The 25,415-nt window shown below is 38.7% G+C and overlaps 2 protein-coding genes across 4 annotated transcripts; both read right to left on the bottom strand.

Annotated features, from left to right (window-relative positions):
- Window positions 1-1,184: 1,184 nt before the first annotated feature.
- myorg (myogenesis regulating glycosidase (putative)) lies at window positions 1,185-11,140 on the bottom strand. Of its 3 annotated transcripts, XM_017493431.3 has the most exons (5): window positions 11,048-11,140; window positions 10,803-10,942; window positions 10,424-10,464; window positions 8,254-8,738; window positions 1,185-8,110 (listed from the first exon to the last, which is right to left on the bottom strand). In XM_017493431.3, the coding sequence occupies exons 4-5, from the start codon at window positions 8,514-8,516 to the stop codon at window positions 6,316-6,318; spliced, it is 2,058 nt and encodes a 685-aa protein (XP_017348920.1). In that variant the 5' UTR covers window positions 8,517-8,738; window positions 10,424-10,464; window positions 10,803-10,942; window positions 11,048-11,140; the 3' UTR covers window positions 1,185-6,315. The 3 variants fall into 3 exon arrangements, with proteins under 3 accessions (XP_017348920.1, XP_017348918.1, XP_053543843.1); XM_017493429.3 differs by lacking the exon at window positions 10,424-10,464; XM_053687868.1 differs by lacking the exon at window positions 11,048-11,140 and having other exon boundaries at window positions 10,803-11,041.
- Window positions 11,141-14,771: 3,631 nt separating this feature from the next.
- zgc:109965 (M28_nicalin_like domain-containing protein) lies at window positions 14,772-24,497 on the bottom strand. Its single transcript, XM_017492096.3, has 15 exons — window positions 24,348-24,497; window positions 23,895-24,085; window positions 22,616-22,760; window positions 21,277-21,374; window positions 21,107-21,184; window positions 20,020-20,123; window positions 19,321-19,409; window positions 18,318-18,457; window positions 18,033-18,211; window positions 17,839-17,926; window positions 17,690-17,728; window positions 16,916-17,088; window positions 15,774-15,827; window positions 15,608-15,686; window positions 14,772-15,513 (listed from the first exon to the last, which is right to left on the bottom strand). The coding sequence occupies exons 1-15, from the start codon at window positions 24,487-24,489 to the stop codon at window positions 15,457-15,459; spliced, it is 1,656 nt and encodes a 551-aa protein (XP_017347585.2). The 5' UTR covers window positions 24,490-24,497; the 3' UTR covers window positions 14,772-15,456.
- Window positions 24,498-25,415: the final 918 nt, after the last annotated feature.

The following is a 25,415-nucleotide window of genomic DNA, read 5'->3' as shown; positions in this document are numbered from 1 at the left end:
AGTCCAGGGACCCGTAACGGAGCGTGATCCGAAGGCTTTGTCTGAAGTTAGCTGAGAGTTGCAGCGTAATCTTTAGATAAAAATGACACACTGCGAAGTTCGCCACTTCGCTCTGCTCTGAGAGTCTGCACAACTTTTACTACACTTCTGTAGCGCTTTGCACAATAGCATAGTTCATCAAAAATTGAGAGAGAAGGGGGGGGGGGGGGGGGGGGGTCAAGCAAGCTCCCAAGTTCTGTTGGTGGGTCCAGACCCTCGTTACAACACATCTTACATATTAGTTTCACAGTACTGACATTTTACTGAATATTTTTTCAATTCTCAAATCGAAAGGTGAATCATTTTCCATAACTGCAGCTCTGACAATGATTACTGTATGAAAAAGTTTGCATTATTGCACTGTTTTCTGTTATTTATTTATTTAGGGTGGCTTAGTGGTTAGCACGTTAGCCTCGCACCCCTGGGGTTGTGGGGCTTGAATCCCGCCTGTGCCCTGTGTGTGTGGAGTTTGCATGTTCTCCCCGTGCTTCCGGGGTTTCCTCCGGGTACTCCCGTTTCCTCCCCCAGTCCAAAGACATGTATTGTACGTTGACTGGCATTTCCAAATTGTCCAGGGTATCCCCCACGTCACGCCCCGAGCTCCCTGGGATAGGCTCCAGGTCTCCCCGTGCCCGTGTAAGATAAGCAGTACAGGAAATGATGGATCACGCCACCCTGGCATGCATTATTACTTATTTAATAATTGCTTGCATTAAGATGCACTACTGAATAATATTCAAGTTGCTACAGTAAACACTGGAGGGATGTGATAATACTTATAATATTCAGTAATATACCGTACGGTATATAATAACGTTATCATCACTGCTAGTCCTGTCACCTTTGCATGATTTATATTAACACACATAATTGTGATTCACAACTTAATCGTCCTTTCTGTTGACTTTAACAGCACTTTCATAATTAAAGCCTCCTCATGAGGAACAGCCAATTATCGGCGCCTAACTTTTAAGTTAATGGAATGACGTTTAAATGAACTGTTTGCCTTTTAGGCAGCAAAAAAAAAAAAAAAAAAAAAACAGCACAAAAATCATTTTAACCCTACGTTGATCCCTCTAACAGCACTCTGGAATAAGTGTATTATTCCTTACGTAATCGTTCATTTAGACAAGCGCCTCACACAATTTCTTAATAATCGTGTCCTTTATTGTCCACCAAGCAGACACATAGTATAGTGGCAATGAGTTCTTAACAGAACAGAAGTCAGTGCTGGGAAACTGACCTGGACGAAACACTGGTGCTTCGATCCTTCTGAACTTTCACAAAAATGAATACATCATAGTCACACGAGTGATATACAACAATATTCAACTCTCGCACTTTCAAATAGGTTCACTTTGTTTGCAGGAGATATATATATATATATATATATATATATATATATATATATATATATATATATATATATATATATATATATATATATATATTGCTTTAGGTAGCAGTGTATGCACCATTTTAGCCGCAAAAACAGAAGTAATAAGGACTAGCACATGCTTATAGCAGTGATGGCTCAGGTTTGATTAATAGCAACCTTATACTGTATTGTATTTTGAAGAGGTCAGAACTGTTAACAGCTTGAAATAGCTTGTTAAAAAAAACCATATTGATGTAAATACAGCTGTAGGGAATAGAGACAAAGGAAAAGAAGTAAACTCTTTATGACTGGATTATGAAGAAAAGGTACACACTGCCTCCTAGTGGTGATAAACACTTTCTACAGCCATGAGACACACTGAAGCTGAGCTTTCACAGAAAATCTCCATGTGAGTCACACTGTAGTTAGATTTAAGCATCAGCAGTAACTGTGGTGTTTTTATAATTATTGAGACATGGAGTGTGTGTGAGAGAGGGAGAGAGAGACTTAGACCACTAAGAGAGAGAGAGAGAGAGAGAGAGAGAGAGAGACACTAAGACCGGTTTTGCTCTAGTAACTTTCCTGCGCATCAGCATTTTACAATCAATGTTCCGGGAGCTATATACGGGCCAGGTGTCATGTCAGTGTTAACAAGATAAGCGGGGTACAGAGTGTGTAAATAATGTTCTTGCTTCATTGGAGCTTCGCTGCTTCATTGTTTTGCAATGCAGAAACCTGGATCCATTTCTAAACGTGCACGATCAGCATAAACTCTGTTAATCAACCATGCATGTATCTAGTGAAAAATGTCTTGCACATATCATATCATAATTGATCAACACATACTGGTGCATAGAAAATGGATTTTCCTAAAATGTACCTTAAGCTGCACTACCCTGAAATAATACCATGCACCAAAAATAGTCCTGTTTTATATACAGAAAATCTTCATACGAAAGCTCCACGTACGTACACGTACACGTGCAAACACACACACACACACACACACACACACACACACACACACACACACACACACACACATTTTGGCGCATATTGCTTATTCTCCCACTATATGTACGGTAAACACTGAGATCTCATCCCTTATATAGTGGCTCATAGAAGCAGTCTTCAAGAATATTTATTCTAGTGTATTTATAAAAACTACAACCATTTAACACTGCATACAAACCTCATGTACAACATGAATATGTAATGTGAAATATAAATATGGCAGGAGAAATAAGACTGGATGGTGTTACATACTACCCCTGGCAAACATTATGGAATCACTGCACTTCACCCGAATTTTTTACTTAGTAGCAAATAAACAAATCACGGATAAGACACAAAACAATTTTTGTTTAATAGCTGAACAGTCTGGCTTCGTGAAACATACCTCAAACAAATGAAATGAAATGATTTTAATGAATGGCATTTTTTTCCCAGATCAAGTAGAGGAAAAAAATATGGAATCGCGAGGAACAAAATTATGGAATCACCTTGTAGTTTGCATTTCTAAAACAAATACCAGCACAAGTCTAACAATGCAAATTCACCTGCAGTTAAAAGAGAGTCCTTACAGACATTAGTGAGCTGTTGAACTTGGCAAACTGAAAGGAAACATGGCCCCAACAACAGAGTTGTCAATTGAAACAATGGAAATGATTATAAAACTCCTTCAAGAAGGAAATCTGACACGGAGTGAAGCGAAAGATGTTGGTTGTTTCCTTTCAGCTGTGTCTAAAATGTGGTGCAAGTATAAACAAAATGGGAAGGTAATACAAGGAAAACATACGGGTAGACCAAGGAAGACGTCAACGCGTCAGGGTAGAAAACTCAAAGCGAAAACGCACAGCAAAACAAACGAAAAACAAATGGGCGGAAACAGGAGTCAAGGTTTGTGACAGAACTGTAGGAAATCGTCTGAACGGAATGGGATTTACGTACAGAAAAGCCACATGAAAACCAGCACTAACAGCTAAAAAGAAGAAAACAAGGTCACAGTGGGCTAAAGAGAAGCAGTCATGGAGTGTGAATGATTGGATGGAAGTGATCTTCAGTGATGAATCACGAATCTGCATTGGCCAAGGAGACGATGCTGGAACTTTCGTCATGTCATCAACTCAATGACATGGCCAGCAAACTGTCCAGATCTCAATCCGATTCAACGTTTATGGTGGAAACGCAAAAAAATTGGTCCATGACAAGGCTCGAGCCTGCAAAGCTGATTTGCTATCCAAGAAAGTTGGAACCAGCTTGATGGAGAATATTGTTTTTCATTAGTGAAGTCCATCGGGGGGGTGTTGATGATTCCATAATTTATTCCTCAATATTGAATGATTTCACGTTTTTCATCTATTTGATCTGGAAAAAATATGCCATTCATTTAATTTCATTTAATTTGTTTGATGTGTTTCAATGTTCCAGAATGTTCAGCTATTAAACAAAAATCATGTTGTGTCATATCTGTGATTTGTTTATTTAGTACGAAATTTTAAAAAAAACAAGAAAAAAAACAGTAGTGATTCCATTATTTTCGCCAGTGTAGTATTTGGCAATGTCATGGCAGCTTATTCTATGTCTCAAGGGGATTATCAGGGATGCATCCTGGTTCGATCCTGTGCTTATTTTCACGTGATACTATGTGACATAAGCTTAGTGTTCACTGTGGTGTTAGAAAATGAACAGGAAATGGACGCATGTCACGATTAATGATGGCAATCAAAGCAAAGCAAGCTGCTCTGCACTGCACTGTGAAAATATCAAGAGGAAACTAGTGCAGCATGTTCCTACAATACAAGAAACCTGGTAAAACGTGAACATGAAATAAATCTTGAGGAGTGCATTGATAGCAGCAGCCAACACTCTAGCAAATGCTAGCTAGGTGAGAACGCTACGTGACTGGGGAAAAAAATAGCTGGTGAAAACAAAACAACAACAAAAACATTCCATGACTAATCATCCCTGTTTAACACTACGTAGGTTTAGGTATATATAGTATATAGTCTAGTCTCAACATTGGAAAATATTATTTAATAAAGACAATTTAGTCCCTCCGGGATTTTGCGGTCGCAGACATTAATGCAAAATCAAGCAAGCTCCGCAATATTCAGGGGAGCTTGCAATTTTTCAGAATTTCCGCAGATTTGGGTAAAGACGCGTCATGTGACGTCATACGACGTGCATTCAGCCAAAGCCCTCTTCAGTTCACGTGCATCAAATATGAGTACAGCTAAAAGGTCTTGCTTCCCAACAAACAACACTTCGAAAGATAAAATTACATGCAATTGCAATTTCGCCAATTCAAGTATTTTTGGCCACGACAATGAAAAATAATTTTTTTAAAAACCTTCAAAACATCCTATATGGACGGATAATTATAATAATAAGACGCTTTAGCTGTACTCACGTGCGACACGTGTGCTTTGTGATGACACCAAATGACGTGTCTTGGCCCAAATCTGGGAAGTAATATTTTAGTGACATATTGGTTAAGACATTGGACTATTGCTCCAAAGGAAATGAGTTCAAATCCCAGCACTGCCAAGCTGCCACTACTGGGCCCTTGAGCAAGGCCCTTAACCCTCGACTTCTCAGCTGTATAAATGAGATAAACGTAAGTCGCTCTGGATAAGAATGTCTACCGAATGCCAAAAATGTAAACCCGTAGTAATCTCCTGCGGATACTGGTTAATTTTGCGTTAATTTCTGTGATTGCTAGGGTGCGATATTGAACCTACACGGAATAAAGTAAAACTGTTTGCTATACTAGTAATGTTTAGGACGCATTCTAAAAATAGAGTATGAAACAGCATACAGCTTTAGTATATAAAAAAGAATACATATTTTCTCCCATGTTCAAAAGGTGCTAGTGTGTGCTTTTAAGACACCACGAATGCTACAGTATAACTGCTTATTAAATTGGTATAACCTTGCAGACATGCATATAACCACAATAGCTTAGCTTTGACCAAAATTTCAAGCACATACAAAAATGTGTTAAACACCATACGATCTGGAGGAGTACACGCTTGTTGTGTGTACCACATTGACAGTGCCTTAAGATAAGGACACATTTATTTTCACAGTAAACCAATTCATTCCCTTTCATTTGAGCTATTACCATCCAACTTTAGACTTACATGCGCTCAAATATATAAAACAATCTGAGCTTATGCAATAGTTGGTAGCTGTAGACAAGTATTAATTATTGCCAACAAGTGAGAATTGTCATAATGGTTCATACCATGTTTACCATTCAAAGTGTGCTCTAGCTCTAGCTAGTATTTGGTTTAGTCTTTAAGCTTGCGAACCTGGCGTGTTGTTATATGTACGTTCAAAACAAAACGTAAGGCACATGAGTATGGGATGACATGATGGAACAGCAGTTCGATCCTGAGCTCAAGTTTCTGACTGTGCGGATTTCCGCATGTTCTCCCCATAGGTCCCTTCTGGGATCTCTGGTTTCCTCCCACCTCCCAAACATACCATTAGAGTTACTGGATATGCTACATTGCCCCTGAATGAGTATGCGAATGTGTGTGTGTGCTTTGTGACTGCTATCCCATCCAGGGTGTATTCCCCAGTATTCCTAGGAAAGGCTCAGGATGAACTGCAAACCCTGACCTGGATAAAGTGGTTGGAAGCATGAGTGAGTATGAGCACTGTACGCACATCTAGCTTCTGCAACTGCACAGCCAAAACGGAACACAAATTATTACATTATTGGTTAAAACAGCACAGTAAATGTTTGCTTCTACATCACAAGTGTGTTGTCTTAATGCGTCAAGCTTTAGTTGCTTTAAGTGAAACACACAACAGCCCTGAATATGCGATTATGCAAAGCATATAATGCTCATCCCCTGAAAAAAAAAATAGTAACAATTGTAATAGCATCACTGAACCCAAAGAAAATATGCAATCTCATCGAGATCCACAGCGTAATCTGTGAGATGCATAGGTTCTTTATTATCATAGCGCTCGCCCTTGTAGCTTCTCCAGTGGCCAGTCGGGAGGTAGATATCCCGTTCCTGCTTGCCAGGCTCCAGCACTGGCGCCACCATAAGGTCATCTCCTATGAGAAACTGCGAGTCCACTCTGTAGGCCGTCTCATCACCAGTGGCTATCCACCACAAAGGACGGATGATGGGGTCACCGGTATTTAGCACCTCCCCTGCCAGCTCCAGAACTCTGGGGGCCACCAATGTCTCATGGAGTGCTGTGAAGCGCCGAGCGATGGCTACCACCTCATCATCGTATGCCCATGGTGGGATGGAGAACTGCATGGCTGGCATGAAGGCAGAAAGCTCAAGCCAGCGTATGTAAAGCTCACGGTCAGGGAGCTTTCCGTTCCCATAAGTTCGGTTGTTGTACGCATTGCCCCCGATCATGTCAGGCAGGATAAACTGGTAGCCGAGGATGCTGATGGTGAGGACGGTAGGGATGATGGACTTGAGACCAAGCTCGTAGCCCCAAACCGAATCACGATCAATGAGGCGGAAGAAGCAGGAGATGTTCTGTGAGCCATAGCCTGAACGTAGCTCTGCTCGTTCGTTGAATGGCAGGGCCATTTCTGTGTACCGGCGCGTGAATGTGCTAGGATCTGGAAGATGGACCTGCGTCCGGAAATGCCAGGGCAGGAAGTTTGTTTCACCCGCATCCAACTTGAAGGATGACACACCGTATTTGGAACGCAATGCTCGCAGATGGGAGGTAAACCAGTTGCGAGCATCTGGGTTGGTAAAGTCCAGAATGCCACCAATGCCATTCCACCATCGCACTAAAGCAGGAAGTTGTCCAGTGGGCTCCATCACAAAAAGACCTTTCTGGACGCACAGGCCAAAGTTGGATGATTCGTAGTTCACAAAGGGATGTGTCCATAATGACAACAGAAAGCCATCAGCCTTTAACCTTTGGAACATTAAAGATGCATTAGGAAACTTTTCAGGATCGAAATCAAACTCACCATACCGGCTGGTGTACCGGTCGTCCAGTTCTATTTGACTGCAGTTAAAGCCATGTTTTCGTATGTTTTCTGCATATTTCAAAAGTCTATCCTGGTTAATGTCAGTTTTATGTAAAGCCCAGGTGGACCATATAGGATATCGGAACATTGCTTCTAAGGGTACTTTGTTGGGTTTGGGGAAGTACCTGCGGACCATGACCTTGTGGATCGAGGTCACATCAGGGCCCACGCACACGCGATAGCTAAGCTCAGCATATGGTGGCATTCCAGGAAGGGGTTTATATGGACTGTCCTGATATCGTGCCTCAAAATACAATGACTTCTCGGTGTCATTCCAGCCCAAGTGAAAGGGCACTGAATCATTGATCTTGATGGCAGTGGCATTGGACGAGAGCCAGTAGCGTTCCAAAATGCCACCGAAGTCATTGCGGTTTGAATAAACATCACTGGTAACAAAGGGCTTGGGCGCTTGCTGACCCGAGATGGCAATGGGCCAGTGCTGGACAGCAGATTCGGAACCACCATACCAGTGAGAGCCGTTGTAAGACATGGCGTGCATTACAGGTCGGTCCGACTCCAGCTCCTCCCACCTCACACGGTAGCACATTACAGTCTCCTTGGGCTTCACAGTCATTATGAAGAAATTCACTTTGCCAGCATAGGAGCGTGAGCACCGCAGAATCACATCCTCCTTAGAACATGAGTCCAAATCAAGGGTTCCAGATCTGAAATTTATATGCACCAACAGTTACTTTCTTATTCCCTTCTTTTATCAATGTTTAAGACCAATGTATTCATCTCATATACTTTAAAAATAAAATAAAATCAAAAATATATTGAGTATACATGCTTTATCATTTCCACCCACCTGAAAGCCATCTTGAACACAATCCCGCCAGCTTGGTTGCGGATGAGAAAGCCATCCTTATTAAGGTCCAACAACTCTGTCTTTAAGAGATCGGCTTTGCGGAGGGAGGCGATATAGTAACACCACGCTGCTACAGCAGCGATAACCAGGACCAGACCCAGAACTCCAGCACCTACTAGTGGACGACTTTGCTTGTTTGTTTTTTTAAGGGGCACCCCTTCCGTGATAGTGCCCCCAGCTCCTCCAGGTACTACTTGGTACATTGTGTTTCTTCTCTTTTCTTCACAAGTGTGAGTGTCTACTGGTGGCTATCAATTCTCATGGAAACTAAACGACTAGTACGACACTTTTGTTTGCAACATGTTTATGTCGCATTACAGTTAAAGTTCCCAGAGTGGTTAGAGATTGCTCAAGGCATCTAATCTTGAGCAACGTTTTCTTAGCCCAGTATTCTTCTTTGCTTCTGTCATTATCCTTTCACAAATCTGTGAAAGAAAAGCAAAATGTCAGGATTTAGTTTTACCCCTTATAATAACTTATATAAAGAATTAGTGCGATTTATTAACTCAAAGTCAGGTATTGTATTTCTCTCTTATATTGCGTTTCAGATTTTAGTTAAAACACGCCAAACCATTTCCGTATCTCAGTTTAAGGGAAAGCAGAGGCACATAATGAACCCCTCCGCTCAAAGCCAAGTCCTTTAAATGTGTCAGTGTGTGAATTGTTCCAAAGGTACAAAGTGATTAGAGTACAACGTGAATAGCCCTTGGCAAACCTTGGTCCTTGACAAACAGGTCCTTTTACAAGACTTGGACTATATAAAAGAGAACACGCCAGTCCTCTCTGCTCCTTTTAAAATTGTCCAAAGGTTGATTAATGATGGAGTAATTTTCAAGGTGTTAAAAACCTAACCTAAAAACCTGCCCAAGAATTTTAGATTTGAGTTGAGTAAAATTGTGTTGTTAATAGATACAGTAAATAGTAAATTGGCGTTAACATACAAACATACAAAGGTAAGAAAAAAAGTATCTAAGTTTAGCTAAAAGTTTTGTCATTCACAAATAATTTCACAAATGTGCTACTTGCACAAATACTTTCTCATTATAACCAAAACGGCACTTATGCTTCGGGCTTGTTCGCTAAAATGGCAATGGTGCAATTTTTTTACGTCCCGTAAAGTTTGTGATGTAATTTGCAGAGTTTTTGTGCTTTTTTGGCGAAAACTATTTGAACTGGCGAAATTTCAATTGCACAAAAGAAGGTAAACACGATACATTAAGAGCCAGGGGGGTGTAAACTTTTGAACAGGATGATCAGTGTAAATTGTTATTATTTTGTTTAAAGATCTTTATTTTCATTTAGTCCTGCCTTTCAGACGATGTTTACATGACTCCCAGAAGACAAAATACTAACAATTTACACCGATCATCCTGTTCAAAAGTTTACACCCCCCTGGCTCATAATGTGTCGTATTGCCTTCTTGAGAATCAATGAACGTTTGCATCTTTTATAATAGTCGTGAGTGAGTCCCTCGGTTGTCCTCGGTGTGAAAAGATGGATCCCGACATCATAAAGCCGCTGTTGGAAAGGGTTCAAATATACAGAATATGCCGGAAAAGCAAAGAATGTGCAGGACCTGGAGGAATTTTCTGAAGAACAGTGGGCAGTCTCACTGCTCAGGAGTAACAGGGGACTCATGAACAATTATCACAAAACATAAAAATACAGAGTAGTTGATCATCCAGATAACGACACACGGTATTAAGAATCAAGCGTGTGCAAACTTTTGAACGGGTTCATTTGTGTAAATTGTGGACTGTATGTAAACATCTGTTATGTGAAATAGCTTATACAGGGCAGGACTGACGTATGTAAACTTATGACCTCAACTGTAACAACAATGTTTTGATCTGTACAGCATCCCACCAGCTTAAATAGGCAGGCCCATAGGTACTGTATAGGTACTGTGTGTGTGTATATATGTGTGTGTGTGTGTGTGTGTGTGTGTGTGTGATTTAAAATCCCCTGTTGAGCATCTAACTATGAAAAAAATACAACAGAATTTCGATAAATGAGTTTACAAAGTCTCAAAAGAACACGATGATGCATTTCTTGTTACATATTATGAAATGTTTCAAAGGAAAATAAGCAAAACTGGTAGCACGCTTACTTTGTTTGTTTGTTTGTTTGTTCAGAAGATCAAACAGCGATCTGAGAAGAATGAAGTGCAGGGGTTAATAACCGATGCCAACTGTACCGTATATTTTAAAGACAAGATTTCCCAGCATTATCCCAGTCCAGTTCAGACTTCTTTCCTAGGCAGAAGCTATCTGCATACCTACATGTCGACAGAAGCTCTAAAATAAGCTCAGCTATGTGAAAGTAAGGAGGTTAGAAAAGCTGTGTGGTTTTACTGCAGTGACACTGCAGGCTGCTTTTACACAACTCCAAAGCTAGATCTGTAAACATTTATTAGCCAAGTCCTCTAAAGGACAGTTCAAGAGGAAAGAGGACAGCATAGAGGTTATAAGAATACGATCAGGACGTACATAATTCCTCCAAAAACCTCAGCAAGCCTGAAGATCTGAGCTCATGTCCAGCTCATGTCCAGCTCACGTCCAGCTCATGTCCAGCTCATGGTCCCAGCACTAATCTTCCTTCAGGACCGTTATTCAACACAAACAGCGCACTGTGTGAATGTACAGCTGCAGTTAGAACACGTAACTACACTCTGCGTACAAACAGATTATTACATAACACATGTCAGAACACGTATTTGTTTTATTCTACCTACCGACACGAGTGCTCCGAACTTCCTAAATTGACTTCCGAGGCGTCCAACCGCTGCTCAGAGAGGGGGGAAAGACGAGCGGGTGTTTTCAGAGGTGGGCGGGGCTTAAGCCTGAGCTGAGCGGCGCGGCGCGAGGAGCCTTCAGTTTCAGGAAATCTGTTCTCTGTGGCAGTCTGGGAAATGTAGTGTTCAGAGAGAGCAGCGTCAGGAAGTAGTTCACTTATGTATTTATTTATTTTGGTTTATTTATTTAATTTGGTTTATTTATTTATTTTGGTTTATTTATTTATTTAGTCTATCTGTCTGTCTGTCTGTCTATCTATCAATCAATCAATCAATCAATCAATCAATCAATCAATCAATCAATCTATCTATCTATCTATCTATCTATCTCTCTCTCTCTCTCTCTCTCTCTCTCTCTCTCTCTATATATATATATATATATATATATATATATATATATATATATATATATATATATAGCTAGCTGTCTATCTATCTGTCTATCTGTCTATCTATCTATCCGTCTATCCAGCTAGCTAGCTAGCTAGCTATTTATCTAGCTTGCTAGCTATCTAGCTATCTGGATGTCTGTCCTACTGGATAAAGTTCCTGGAAAAGTTTGGGAACTTATTTATATACTGTGTATTTATTTATTTATTTATTTATTATTATTATTATTATTATTATTATTATTATTATTATTATTATTATTATTAAGGTACAAAAAGTCCTTTGTGGTACATGTAATAACTATCATCAACAGCTGATCAACTGGGATATAAATTCATACTGGCTAAACCCTTTTTAAGGTTTTTATAATACTATTTTTATTGAAGTAAATTGTGGCATGGTGTTATGATAATGACGTTTTATTATACAACACGTTATTTTGTGTTGTTGTGAATTTATGTAAAGTCTGTTTTTGTGCACATGTGGCGAGACCAAAGTCCGATTTTCAGTTACGACTGAACAATAAAGTAAAATAAAATAAAAATCCAATCAACAATCTTTAAACTCCAATCAAAAACTTTAAATCCACTTTAAGTCCACTTTAAGACACATTCGTTATCCTTGTTCAAATGTGCTTTAATGCAATTCCTCCCCAATAGAGACTACTTTCATTTATTTTTATATATATATATATATATATATATATATATATATATATATATATATATATATATATATATATATATATATATATATATATATATTTGTATGAAATGACCATCAGTTAAACACAGAATAAAAAGACTAGTGCAGCAGGCTGTAAGGAGCAATCCAGTGAAAGCTGCACACTTTTACAGCAGCCTTACAGGCATGAAATCGGGGTTGATGATGTAATATCCTGCTTGAAATTTACAGATTTAAAATAATCTCATCTTTGCCAGTTTGATGCAAAAGCACAAAAGCACGACAAAGCAGATGTTGCAAACTACAAAAAATCGCACCAAACACTGAATGATTTGGCATGATTGGGCATACTTATATCTTGATTTCAGAAGTTGTTACTTAAATGACATCATTATCAAAAATTATTAAAGTGTTATAGCTAGTAAAATCTTTGTTGAATAGGGAGGTACACTATCAAGAAAGGGTGAGATTGGTGATTGGTGATCCTTTGTTGGCTGTGGTTTGGGCAGCCATCCAGCAGGGGGCAATGCAACTGAAAAGAGAGAGAGAGAGAGAGAGAGAGAGAGAGAGAGAGAGAGAGAGAGAAGAATAATACAATAATATTTTGCAGTTTTATTTTTTTCTAATTATTAATGTCAAACATATTAAACAGTTATAAATATACACTTTGATAATGGAGGGTTGTGATATCCACTATTATGTTTTTAGAAACACAGGATGTAAATCACCTCCATACCACTCCACACTTATATAATCCATATATTTTATTATTAAATTTTAACAGTAATATTTTCTTACTCTATTAAATGTTGCTCACAACATTCCCGAATCTACATTGTTGATGGTGACAGAGCACGTGTCAATCATTTTGAAGGGGTGTTTTTGATTGGTTGTTTAAATTAAAAAAAATAAATAAATAAATGTCTGCAACAAACCTTATTAGCTTTCTTTCTTTCATTCATTTGTAAATAAGACATCATACAAATTCAGAACTAAACCTATATACAGTATAGTTACATACATATATACACATTTTTCTGTCATTTTGGGCTTCAAAGGGTTTTTGTTTGTTTGTTTGTTTGTTTGTTTGGTTTTTTTATGTTAGCCTTACAATATATTTTACACCATGTTACTTCCACTTCATGGATACTAACTTCACTCACCTATGTATTATGACTTTTATCGCCATTTAAAAATAAATCTTAATATTGTATACTAATTTATGCATGAAAAGGTTCATGAAAAAAAAATAAAAATAAACGTGTCAATTATTTCTAACACAAGACACACATGCAAACACTACGCCTTGCTGGATATGGCTCTGATCACTGTATAACACAGTGTATTTAAATTTCAACAGTAAATGTGATGGGACATCAGAACTGAACTGTGTTTCTATGTGAAATGGTCGCTAGAGGAATGAAAAGGGAACCTGCATATGCAATCAGTATAAACACTGGCCTGTCTCCACATCCTGTCAGTGGTTTACTCAGCAGCAGGAAGTCTCGGTACCAATAGAGCAAAGGAAATGAGAATGAGACCTTTGCTTAGCCAAGTTGGCACCTGATCTTCCCAAACAATGTCCCAGTGTGGCTTCACTTGTTTTGCCCACATGATGAGAGGTTTAAAGCAGCTGTAGGTAACTGGAGCCTGTTTAGCTTAAGCCAAGCAGGATGGGGCCTTATGTGTGGCTTTTGTACTGAGGCCAACGCTGATAAATAATAGATCATACTTAACTATAATTAACCATCATTTAGTCCAAGAAATAAAGAATGCATGTCTACACTGGATCTTGTATGATCGTATCCTTCACATTTCAGATATGAATCAATTCGTATACACCTCTATTGAAAGCATAAAATATGAGGATGAGTCAAATTAAATCCTTAATGGGTTTTTTTGTTTGTTTGTTTCTTTCATTGTTTACTGCAAATAGGTCTCACAAAAGTGTATCATTTTTTCGACATAATCTCCATTTCGTTTAATGCAAGTCTTCCAGCACTTAACAAGTGATTCTTCTAGAAAAAGAAATTTGATTCAGAAACAAGACTCCAACACGGTTCCGTGTTTCATTTGTTGATTATGTGGTGTCTTTTATTTGGCTGGGATGGAAACTTGTAGTCACACTGGACCTAGACAACCAGCAAATCTACTACCAAACTGTATTGCCTGCAATTCTGTTCAAAAATAAGACTGCAGAATTAAGTGGATTTTTTAAAATCATGATTATGATTTAATCATGATGGACTAATGGTGAGCTTGTGGATCTGGATCCTATCCTGGGAACACCAAGAGGGCGTAATATGGGAATACACCCTGGAGAATGGGAGTCTAGTCACACTCAAGTCACCTACGGGCATGTTTTGGGGATGTGGGAGGAAACCCACTGCTCTAAAATGTTTCAATAAAATGTTTGATTAAACTGTTCATTCATATGTTTTTTGTTTGTCTGTTTGTTTGTTTTTAACTGTCCATTTGAATGCATACTGTAGTGGAATGTTATATTTGTTTATATTCATTTATTTATAGTCAAGTACGAAAATATGAACTCATTGTGCTTTATTTTCCAATATGACAGATCCCACTCAATCTGGCAGTCTTGCATTCAATGCTACTTACAATTAACGACAGTATAATTATTCATTTTGGGTTGTGTGGAGTCTCTTCTCAGTCATTTCTCGACACATCCGAGGAGAATGTTCATATCCTGAACGACTTCCTCTCGTTTTCACTATTATTTTTGCCTTTACAAAGTCTGTTTAGAAGATTTAACTTCTATGTGCTAGCAACATGCTACCTGGCTTAACTGTAAGGTAGTTTATGCTTGGTGAACCTACCTTACAGTGTGAGAAAACATTTGAAAGAATGTAGCATTTTTAATGCACAATGAGAATACATTAAAAATCATATAATAGTTTCTTCTTAAATTGGCTGAATAAGTGTTGTAAATAATTGTGATGATCATTGTAGCCATTATTAAGCATTATGAAACGTTATTCAGCATTAGAACCATCTCCACAATCAACATAGATGTAGATGCTCTGGGAAATTCACAACGATGTGACAGGTGAAAGCACTGAATAATGGAATAAATGCAATGATATTAGCTAAAAAGGACCATTCTTTTTTTTTTTTTTTTATAAAAGTACACAAACAAGTGAAATACAGTACAACACAACATAAATGCCAATGCCTTGTAGGACCATTTAACACTCCTTCATTTCTAAAACAGTTGTTTTTTTTAACACACGCTTCAGCACTGGTCCTACTCCGTCTCACTGCTGTTTGTTTTTCATGACAGCTTTGAGTCTTGCATAGACATTTCCAAAGTTCTGCAAATATACAATAATGCAATGATTTATGTTCATGAAATGATCACATGTAGTGTATATGTGTTTCAGGCCCGTCACGAACTGTGGAACAAACCTGGATTGCGTAGTACACTAATCCTAAATATCCGGCAATACAGCCACCCAGGAAGAGATCAAACGCAGCCGGCTTCACCCTAACGGAGGAAGTACAATTTTTTCATGAGGCTTAGGTTTTCTTATTGGAAGTGGTAAGAGATAAATAAGGCTTACGCAAATCTAACCTGTACATCATCATTGGCTGCTTCATTTGATCGAAGAATGTAATGTCAGGATCCCTGACAAGGAAAAGATTGAAGGGAAACAAAATCAAATGCATTAATTCACATATTAACACATAATACACTTTTCAGTATGATTTTAGTCACAGATCTCATGTTTTGGTAGCCTAGAGAACTAAACGAATAGGCAAAAAAGCGATAGCTAATGTAATATAATAAGCACAAGGCTTTTATTTGGCAAAATTTCAGCAGGTTTCTGCAAAATTCCCACCTAAACTATAGCACATCTCAAAACCCACACAAAAAGAGTTGAAACTAGCTCAAACTATTCAGGCAGAGAAATACTAGCTAGACCCATTTTCTGCTTTTTTCAGTCTTTTCGTTGGTAACAGTAGCACACTTTTCTGATTTGCAGTTCCTGCAATACATAGAGATTATACGTAGATCCGGACAACCCTGCACGTGAGACCTGGAAGTTCATTAACATCATACAAATAGGAGATGCACTCTTTAGAGTTAGCTTTAAACACTACCTTACTGAGCTCTACAGAAACACAAAGGTACCTGTATATGCTTTCATATACTGTACCACTGCTCCATATAGCTCACGCAGACAGCAGATCCTTCTGCTGGCTCTCCAAAGAATAATCATTTCATTCAATTTAAAAAATATTGCCAAATCTGTACGCCATTTTTAAATGACTGTTCTCCATTGATATTGAAAGAAATTCCTTCTGGAAACTCATACAGACTTTTTATAATGAAATACCACTTAAATATATAAGTTTATTATATATATATATATATATATATATATATATATATATATATATATATATATATATATATATATATATATAATAAACATTGCTATGAGAAGCGATGTTCTGTCCTTGCATCGCACATAGAAGATATTATTCAAGTCTGGCAAGTGTGTTTATTTTCTCTCGATATGTTATGAGTTGCATGACAGCTTTGCTTCAAATTGGTTTCATCGTTGTTTAGACAGCACCCGGACTACTGATTTGTCCACCCCTGTATGTACTACACTGTACTATTTACTGCTATTATGTGGTAAATGATCATTTGTGTTCATCTAAATAGATGTATTTTGTGTGTGTGTGTGTGTGTGTGTGTGTGTGTACCTGTGGTCCTGACGGAAAGTGTGTCTGTAGACCTGTTGAAGGTGCCGTCTGAACTCCTGCTCCAGGCTATCGATGAGCAGAGTGTGCTGCGGCTCTCTGTCCATCAGCTGAGTGGCTCGCGGCACAGAAGTCAACATGGTCATCAGAGCAGATAAACGACTGTCCAGGACATCCTGCAACACACACAGACACACCCTCCTGAACAGCAAGGTTCTCTGTCCTGAAGACTTTCCCATGAGTTCTGTCTGGGAAAGAAAGCACTGACACTGGATACTCCTTCCAAATAGGTACTCTCCATCCATTCATTTTCTATACCGCTTATTCTACAGAGGGTCGTCGGAAGGCTCCAGGCTCTATAACAAGGAACTCAGGGCACAAGGCAGGGGGCACCCTGGACGATGTGCCAACCCATTGCAGGGCGCAATCACACACTCACACTTCAGCCTACTACATATGTCTTTGGACTGGGCGAGGAAACCAGAGTACCCAGAGGAAACCCCTGAAGGAAGGGGAGAATATGCAAATTCCATGCACACTGGGTGGTGCAAGGCAAACATGCTAACCACTAGGCCACCATGCCCTTCAAATAGTTACTATAGAAACATTAGAACGAGAGAATTAATATAAAATAGATGTTTTTGAAGTCACACTTTATTTAAATGTTTCTTCGCACAATATCAATCAGGGTTAATGACTGAAAACCTCAATAATAAACATTTTAATTTTCTAATAGAAAAAGATTACATCAAACAACAAAAGGTCAATAAGTCATACCAAACTGCCCCGGAAAACTTGCAATTCTTTTGGAGAACCCTGTACCATAAAATAAAAGAGAATACCATTTAAGTGAGCAGCTTGAGTATTTCAGCTACAAGTTGACAGCATATAAGGCGTAGAAAAGTTGCAGTAATATTTTCCCTCACCTTGTCTGACAGGTTATACATGTACCTCACCAAGGCCTCAGCAACAATGACTGCATTACGTTTCAGTTTTCTGATGTCCACCTGAGACCTACATGTACAAATAAAACAGCAAATATAATAGATTGTTGTTGTTGTTTTTTTTAATTAAAGTACTATTACTTTTGATTCCGATTGATATGTTGATTTCTGTTTACATGGTGTCAAGGATGGAGCCCCGACGCTCTGATCTAGGGTCTTGCAAGTGAGACAGAGTGAATCCTGGGATGTGTCTCATTCCATAGCGCTCATGCTCCCATGCTAGAGAAGACTCTTGCAGGTTGATCTTCTTGTGGACGGTTGCAAACCTTACCCATGGAAACCTGGATGAGATCACCTGCAAGACGAAAACAAATGTGGGATGCATGCATGTTGCGTTATATTCAGTAAGTGTATGGATTTTTTTTTTTTTAAATGATGGTTTGTACTAGATTTGGTCTCACTTCTTCTAGTTGCTGGACGAAGCTAAAATGAGGCGTCTCTGGTTTTGGGGGTCGAGATACATGGAGGAACAGTTCGTCACCAGAGCCAAGAGAGTCCAAACAGAGGACGAAGGCCACATTATCATGCAAAAGACTGGATTCTGTATAATGGAGGGAAACCAATGTTGGCAAATCGTAAATTTATTAGCTAGCCAACCAAGCAAAGTGAAAACTCCAGTGAGCAGTGTGATACCCAATTAAATGTTTTGATTGCTTGCACACCTAACTGGCCATGGTAAAAATTGTAGTAACATATAGGAGCTAGTTAGCTAGTTAAATGCATTAATACAGACTAAGGGATATGAACGAATATATGAATTCCCAGGGAGGAGACGACTGTGTAGCCATAGTCCTTATTCTTTCCAGATAACATTTTTTTGTTGTAGCGCATTATCACCAATATGGTGACAATAAGTCATAGGCGAATGAGCTCTAAAAGTCTTCTGTCCTCGTATCACAAGTAAAAATATATGGCGCTATTTTCACGTTGAGCTAGCTGTAGAGTTCATGATCTTAATTATGTTAATTAATCCGTCTAGTAAAATTCTTTCTATTTTCAACCAGGTCACAGTTTGGCCGACGTATGTAGTGCAGCAGGAGGTGGGATTCAGAACGAGTAGCTTGTGATAGAGTTACATCATCGAGGTGTGATGCATCACCACGAAGCATACTGTTTAAACATAGCTACAAACCAAATGAAATGCTTTGTGTCGTAAAAGTCAATAGTTTTTATTCTAATGCTGGTTGTTGAACGGTTTTCATCGGGCATTCTTCTTAGTTACAAACTTTAAGCAAATTGGTTGGTTGTGCACCAGCCTCACGATGAAGAGAAATCTACTGGGGTTGAATCAGTAGGGAGTGCATCAAAAAGAGCATCCCACAATGCCAATTCTATTTAATAATCATTCAGTTAACTTCCCACAATGGCCAAACTCAGCAGTTATCATCCTACCAGGTCACTAACCTGCATGGTCCATGTTTTCAGCCAGCCAGCGTTTGGTGCCGATGAAATTATATTTCCCTCCACCAGTTAGAGAGAAAAGGAGGTGAAACCTATAAACAACACAATGACAGAACAAGGTAAGTGGTAATATATATATATATATATATATATATATATATATATATATATATATATATATATATAAAATATGAAAGTAAATATATAAATCAACATGACATATTGATCAAAGTGTTAATGATACTGTTTTCTAATTATTTGAGATCTTAGTCATTAACATGTAGGACATGTTATATTACAGTGTGGCAGTGGTGGCTTGACGGTTAAGGCTGTGGGTTACTGATCGGAAGGTCGGGGGTTCAATCCACAGCACTGCCAAGCTGCCACTGTTGGGCCCTTGAGCAAGGCCCTTAACCCTCTCTGCTCCAGGGGTGCTGTATCATGGCTGACCCTGCTCTCTGACCCCAGCTTCTTGACATGCTGGGGTATGCGAAGAAAATAATTTGACTATGTATATGTGATCAATAAAGACTCATTATCATTATAATATATTTGCACAGCATATAGTAGGTTGGTTTTTAGTTTTGTTTTTGTTTTTTAGTTTATGCTGATGGCTGGATGAAATGCTCCTCAGGCACTGTGTACTAAAAACTTCTACCGTATTGTAGCTTCCTCCAGACTAGTAATGGAACCGGAACTTACGGAGCCTTGTTGCGAGGATCGCTGTGAAGTCGTTGAAAGAGTCTAGCCAGTTCTAGCAGTATGGTGACGCCACTGCCATTCGAGTCTGCTCCATATGACAGCCACTGGGAAACATACAGACTTTACATGCATGAACTAAACCAAATATACCTATATCTTGACCACTGGTCGTCTGACTTTAAACCACAGCGCTGTTGAAGTCGGGTTTTCTATAACAGCAGCTCTGACAGTTCTTATGGCTGCAAAGCAAATCACAGGTTTATACTAATGCACTTGTTCTAATGGGTTATCGTTTCTATAGTAACAATCCATTCACTAGCACTTTTATGGTAGTCTACATAATGAAAGGTGAATAATAATGGATTAAAAACCGTGTTATTGAAGAAAAACGTATAAAATAGTAGTGATATTATACGTTTTATACTATTTGAAGCTTCCTGCAAATAGTCTCTTCTCTCTTTGTAACAACATTCATGGGAAAGTCCTCCAGTAGCAACCTTACAAGCTACTAGAGGCTAGTGGAAAACTTACTGTTGACACTGGCAACACTATCCATAAATGTCAAATCAACATCTTTTTACAGAAACCTACACTATGTCAATGATTATATATTTTCCTTTGTTAAATCCATTTATCTTTTCATAACACTTAAGTTATGTGGGGTGTCCATTATACAAGTCCATGCGAATTAGCTGTTAGTGTAAAAACAATAACATATTCGAAGGAGCGCATTAATATAAAACTTGACTTGTGATATAACAGCAGCTCTGAGGAAATTAATCGACACCCTCTGACCAATCAGATTTGAGAATTTAACAGTACGATGGTTTAAAGATACATTAATCACAGATGTAGATGAATGCTGAATGATTTATCTTTAAAAGTAACTAACATTAACAACTTTAGCAACTTAACATTGAAAGAGAATGCTGGCCATATATATATATATATATATATATATATATATATATATATATATATATATATATATATATATATATATATATAAACCCTGTTACCCATGTATTACTATAGTATAATGACTTGATAGTGTGTGAATTTAGTTTTATTAGTAATCATGGCTTACTGGTGCAAGGCCAAACGAGTCATAATAGGCGGTGATAACAATTGTGGGCGGGTCCTCACCAACTCCAGGAAGCACACCCTTGGAATAGAGAAATTTCTCTCATTCTGACAATTCAAATGTCAATATTCAAATTGGTGGTTTTCCTCGTTAAGGCAGTCCATCAAGCTCACCTCTAATGTAATAATAGAGTTGTCAGTGATGGCCTTGATGGGGGAGTTGTTGTTCACCAATATCTGAAAGGCAGTGGTTGTGACCATACTGTGGAGAACTAGAACACCAAAAACAACACAACATTAGAGTCTCAGTGGGATGCAAACTGGATAAGATTACTACATTTATTCAATACAAGATCCGAAACAGTCATCCAGGTCATCCTGCAATCTCTAGTGGCAGTAAATCATTCAGACTGGAAATGTTGCATCACTCTTCTGAAAGGGTTCACCAGTTTTGTTAAATTGTGGAGTATTTCTTGCAATTTAAAAGTGAGTGTAAGGTTAATGAATTCTGTTCACGCCATATACTTTGACTGAGTCATTCTAACACTTTCAGATTGTTGGCTGTTGAACCACTCCCTTATACAGTACCTTTTGTCTTAGGGTCATTGTCCTGAAGACAGAAACATTTTTTTTTTTCTAGGATTGCCTTGTATTTGGCTCCAACAACCCTGTCTAGTTTCCCAGTCCCATATGATGAAAGGCATCCCCATAAATTGATGCTACTACCACCATGCTACACCGCAGGGATAGGTGTTCTCTGGGTCATGAGCAGTGTTGGGTTTCTGCCAAACATAGCCAGAAAGTTTCATTTGGTCTAATCAGAGCAGATAATCCTTTTCCAGACATTTGTTCTAAATGGGATTGGTCTTCATGAATACACAGGTCAAACATATACTGTTTGTGGGAGTATGATAATTTTGTGCTGTAAATAAAGAAACCACTCCTCCACAGCTTTTTAGTTCGTAGCAAAATTGGCGAGCCAGCCAGTATACAGTATGAAAAAGACAAGACCTAACCCAAGAACATTTTCAAACTGATGAACATTGAAAAAAGAAGACCCAAGTTGATCCAAACTCTGGCTCTGAGGACCATCCAACTTAACCAGCATTGACTAATGACACAAGATTGAAAAATTTAAATTCAGGCTCCTGTAACATCACGCACATACTCCATCAAGATTGAACTTAAACCAGTGAGTAAAACATGTTGCAAAATTGTCTCTGCCAGCAAAAGAACTAGACTACCTATACACCAACAGACAACATTTGCAATTGTAAGCCATTATTTTCTTTCACTTTCTAGAACTATCTCCTTGACCTCAGATGAATGTCAAACTGGAACAAACCATGCCTTAAAAAAGTTTAGCAGACAGGATATGAAAAAGACATGGATTGGACTACCATGAAATAGTTATATGCTGGTGAACTAATAAAGTCTCAAACTAATAAAGTTCAATAGCCTTGACTTACTAATTTTCAACATACACAACAGAATGAAGCTCATCTGCCCTCACCTCTAATCAGGATGGAGGCAGATTTGGTGGCTGTGGCGTGCTTCACTTCTGCATACATATATAGAAGCTGCTCATCCTCAGGGACCATGTAAACAGGCATGAGGGTGTCTATCTTCAGAGCCTCGGACTCTGTAACCATGAAACCCTGGAGATGAGAGTTTTCTTATTAAACCAGTAGCTCAACAGATGAGAGACATTTATAGGAAAATAATCAACAATGGTGTGGTGTAAAGTAGCCCAACGCAAAGCAAACCACCCCAAGTTGATCTTATAATAGCACATCCTGAAGTTTTATACCACAGCAATTTGCCAACATTTATTTTTATTTATTCATTAAGAAACACATCATAATATTTAACTATGTATAGTTACACTGAATATTGTGAAACATCAATGATCATTAATGATCACAGCTAGGGCGCACAGTGGCTTAGTGGTTAGCCTCACACCTCCATGGTCGGGGGTTCGAGGATAAGCGGTATAGAAGATGGATGGATGGATGGATGGACATCACAGCTATAAACAATTCTTCCGTTCTTTGTTCTCGCTCTTGAAGTATGGCAACAAAAAGCAGAATACGTTTCCATGAAACCGGAAGTGCTCTGTCCTGTAGACTCTCCATGTTGGCTTTTCAAAGCACTAACACTGGAGACTCCTTCCATAAATGTTTAATAAAACATTTCTGAAATTGTCCTTACAGACAGCTTCAACACATCAATGATTGTGCATTTGTTAAATCCCATTTCTTATTAGTTTTAGAGTATGTGGAGCATCTGCTATTATAGAAAATGATTCCGTAACTCCTGACCAATCAGATTTGAGAACTCAACAGTAATGTGCTGTAATTATGAACAGTAATGAGCAATGAAATGTGGCTGCTGCAGCAAGAGGATTCGTTCATACTACTGAGTTTATACTACAGGGTTATCAAGAGTAGCCTAGCTGTAGCTGTAGGACTTACAAGTGAGCAAGTTTACATTAGCATATGCTGGCATTATCTAGCTAACAGCACGAGTAACAAAGGGAGAAGCATTTCGCATGTCAAAACAATCAACAAGTAATTTGTTCCAAACATGAACAAGGAATCTGCCCATTCATCATTTCATGTCATGAGCTAAATCGATTGCTTGTGATATCACTGGCTTTGAAAACTAGAGTTTTGCGTTGAGGAAATAAATAAAGCGGATATACTGTCTTGGTCATAAAAGAGAAATAGAAAGTGCACATAAAATGTGCACTTTAGGCTATTAGTATGCAAAGATACTTCGCTGGTAACCACCTGGATGACGTCTTCAGATATGGTAGAGATGTTCTGAGGTATCAGTATGAGCACTGCCGCTGCCTTCTGCCTCTTAGACTCTAGAAAGCGGTCTACTGTAAAATCAGACAGCTTCATGATCACGCAGCGACGAGTCAGACTCGAATGGTCTGGTGAACGTGCCTCTGCAACAACCATGGCACCATGGCAACCTGTTCATGAAACATACTGTAGTAAAATGCTGGATACTTTGGGAAATTTGCTAAACTACTCATATTAAATTATTCATCATAATCACAGAAAGTTTGTGGGAATTCAGGCATATCAACTTGGATAGAACATTATTTACCAGTCGTAGGTTAAGTTAAAGCAAGTCAAAATTTAAGGTGTAATCTAACATTTGGGGGTTAAAAATTAGTGGAGAAAATTTTCTTGGGAACAAAAAAAACCCTTATCAAAATGAGATGATGGTACCGCGTTTTTCCTGTTGCAGATTGTACTGCTGCATCCTGTAGGCTGTGAACTCGTACGACGATGCAGCAGGAAGAGCCGAAGCATGTAGAAAGTGTGCAGAGAGCAGCAGCAGAACCACAATTCTCAAGCTTCTGTAGGTCATGCTTCTGCTACACGTTTCTGTCATCTTGTATACCAAGCAAATCTACAATATAATATATACTGTATAATGTAATACATACTGTATATACTATAATATATACGGATATACTGTAGGTCTAACAAACCAAGAGTGAAAGTTCAAAATGCACTAGTGTTGAAGCTCAGTGGTTATGTTCCATCCATATAGGATCAATGCATCCCAAAAGCTTTTCAGAAGTACATGAAACCTTAAAGACCCTTGTGACCCTAAAGTTTGAAATCTTACCTGAATCCCGAGGTGGTCTTCGGACCCTTTCCGCAGCATGAGCAAAATGATTTTTAAGACGGTTCGTCAAGGCCTGAAGGTAAGCCGTCTGCACCATCTGTTCCAGGACGGATGAAGTACGGCTAATCAGACCAGACCACCAATCCCTGGCCTCCTTCTACACGAGTGCGAGATTTACCACTTCCTGGCTTATCACTAGCACAGATCCTAATACCAAGTCATACCAAGTCATGGATCCATCTTCAGTAAACACTCTCTCCTGGAACACTGGTTAACATGGCATACCAAATAATGGCAAATAATACTGCAAGCAATTACCATGGAGTAGTGCACTTTATCTGCCATACACCAGGGACAACTTGTAGTTATTATCTTTTCTTATTTCAGACCAGACAAGGTGCATTAACACCCACACAAATGCTAGGGATGTAACCGAATACAAATACATTATTTGGAATGAATAGATAATGTGTTCTAAACACATACAAATACAGATCCAAACAGGAGGTGAATTGTTTTGTTTAAGAAAGCTTGACAGGAAGGTTCATGAGGGATCTGGAATGTGACTCGAGGTCTGCATCAGGACTGGGATCTCTCAGGATGCAAAAAAAAAAGAAGAGATTTTTACTTTTATGCTGACATGTACAGTATGCGAAGCTTGT

Source organism: Ictalurus punctatus, chromosome 18 (genome assembly GCF_001660625.3).
Source record: "Ictalurus punctatus breed USDA103 chromosome 18, Coco_2.0, whole genome shotgun sequence".
Lineage (NCBI taxonomy): Eukaryota > Metazoa > Chordata > Actinopteri > Siluriformes > Ictaluridae > Ictalurus > Ictalurus punctatus.
The sequence above is the reverse complement of the archived record's forward strand: the minus strand, read 5'-3'. Positions and strand labels throughout refer to the sequence as shown.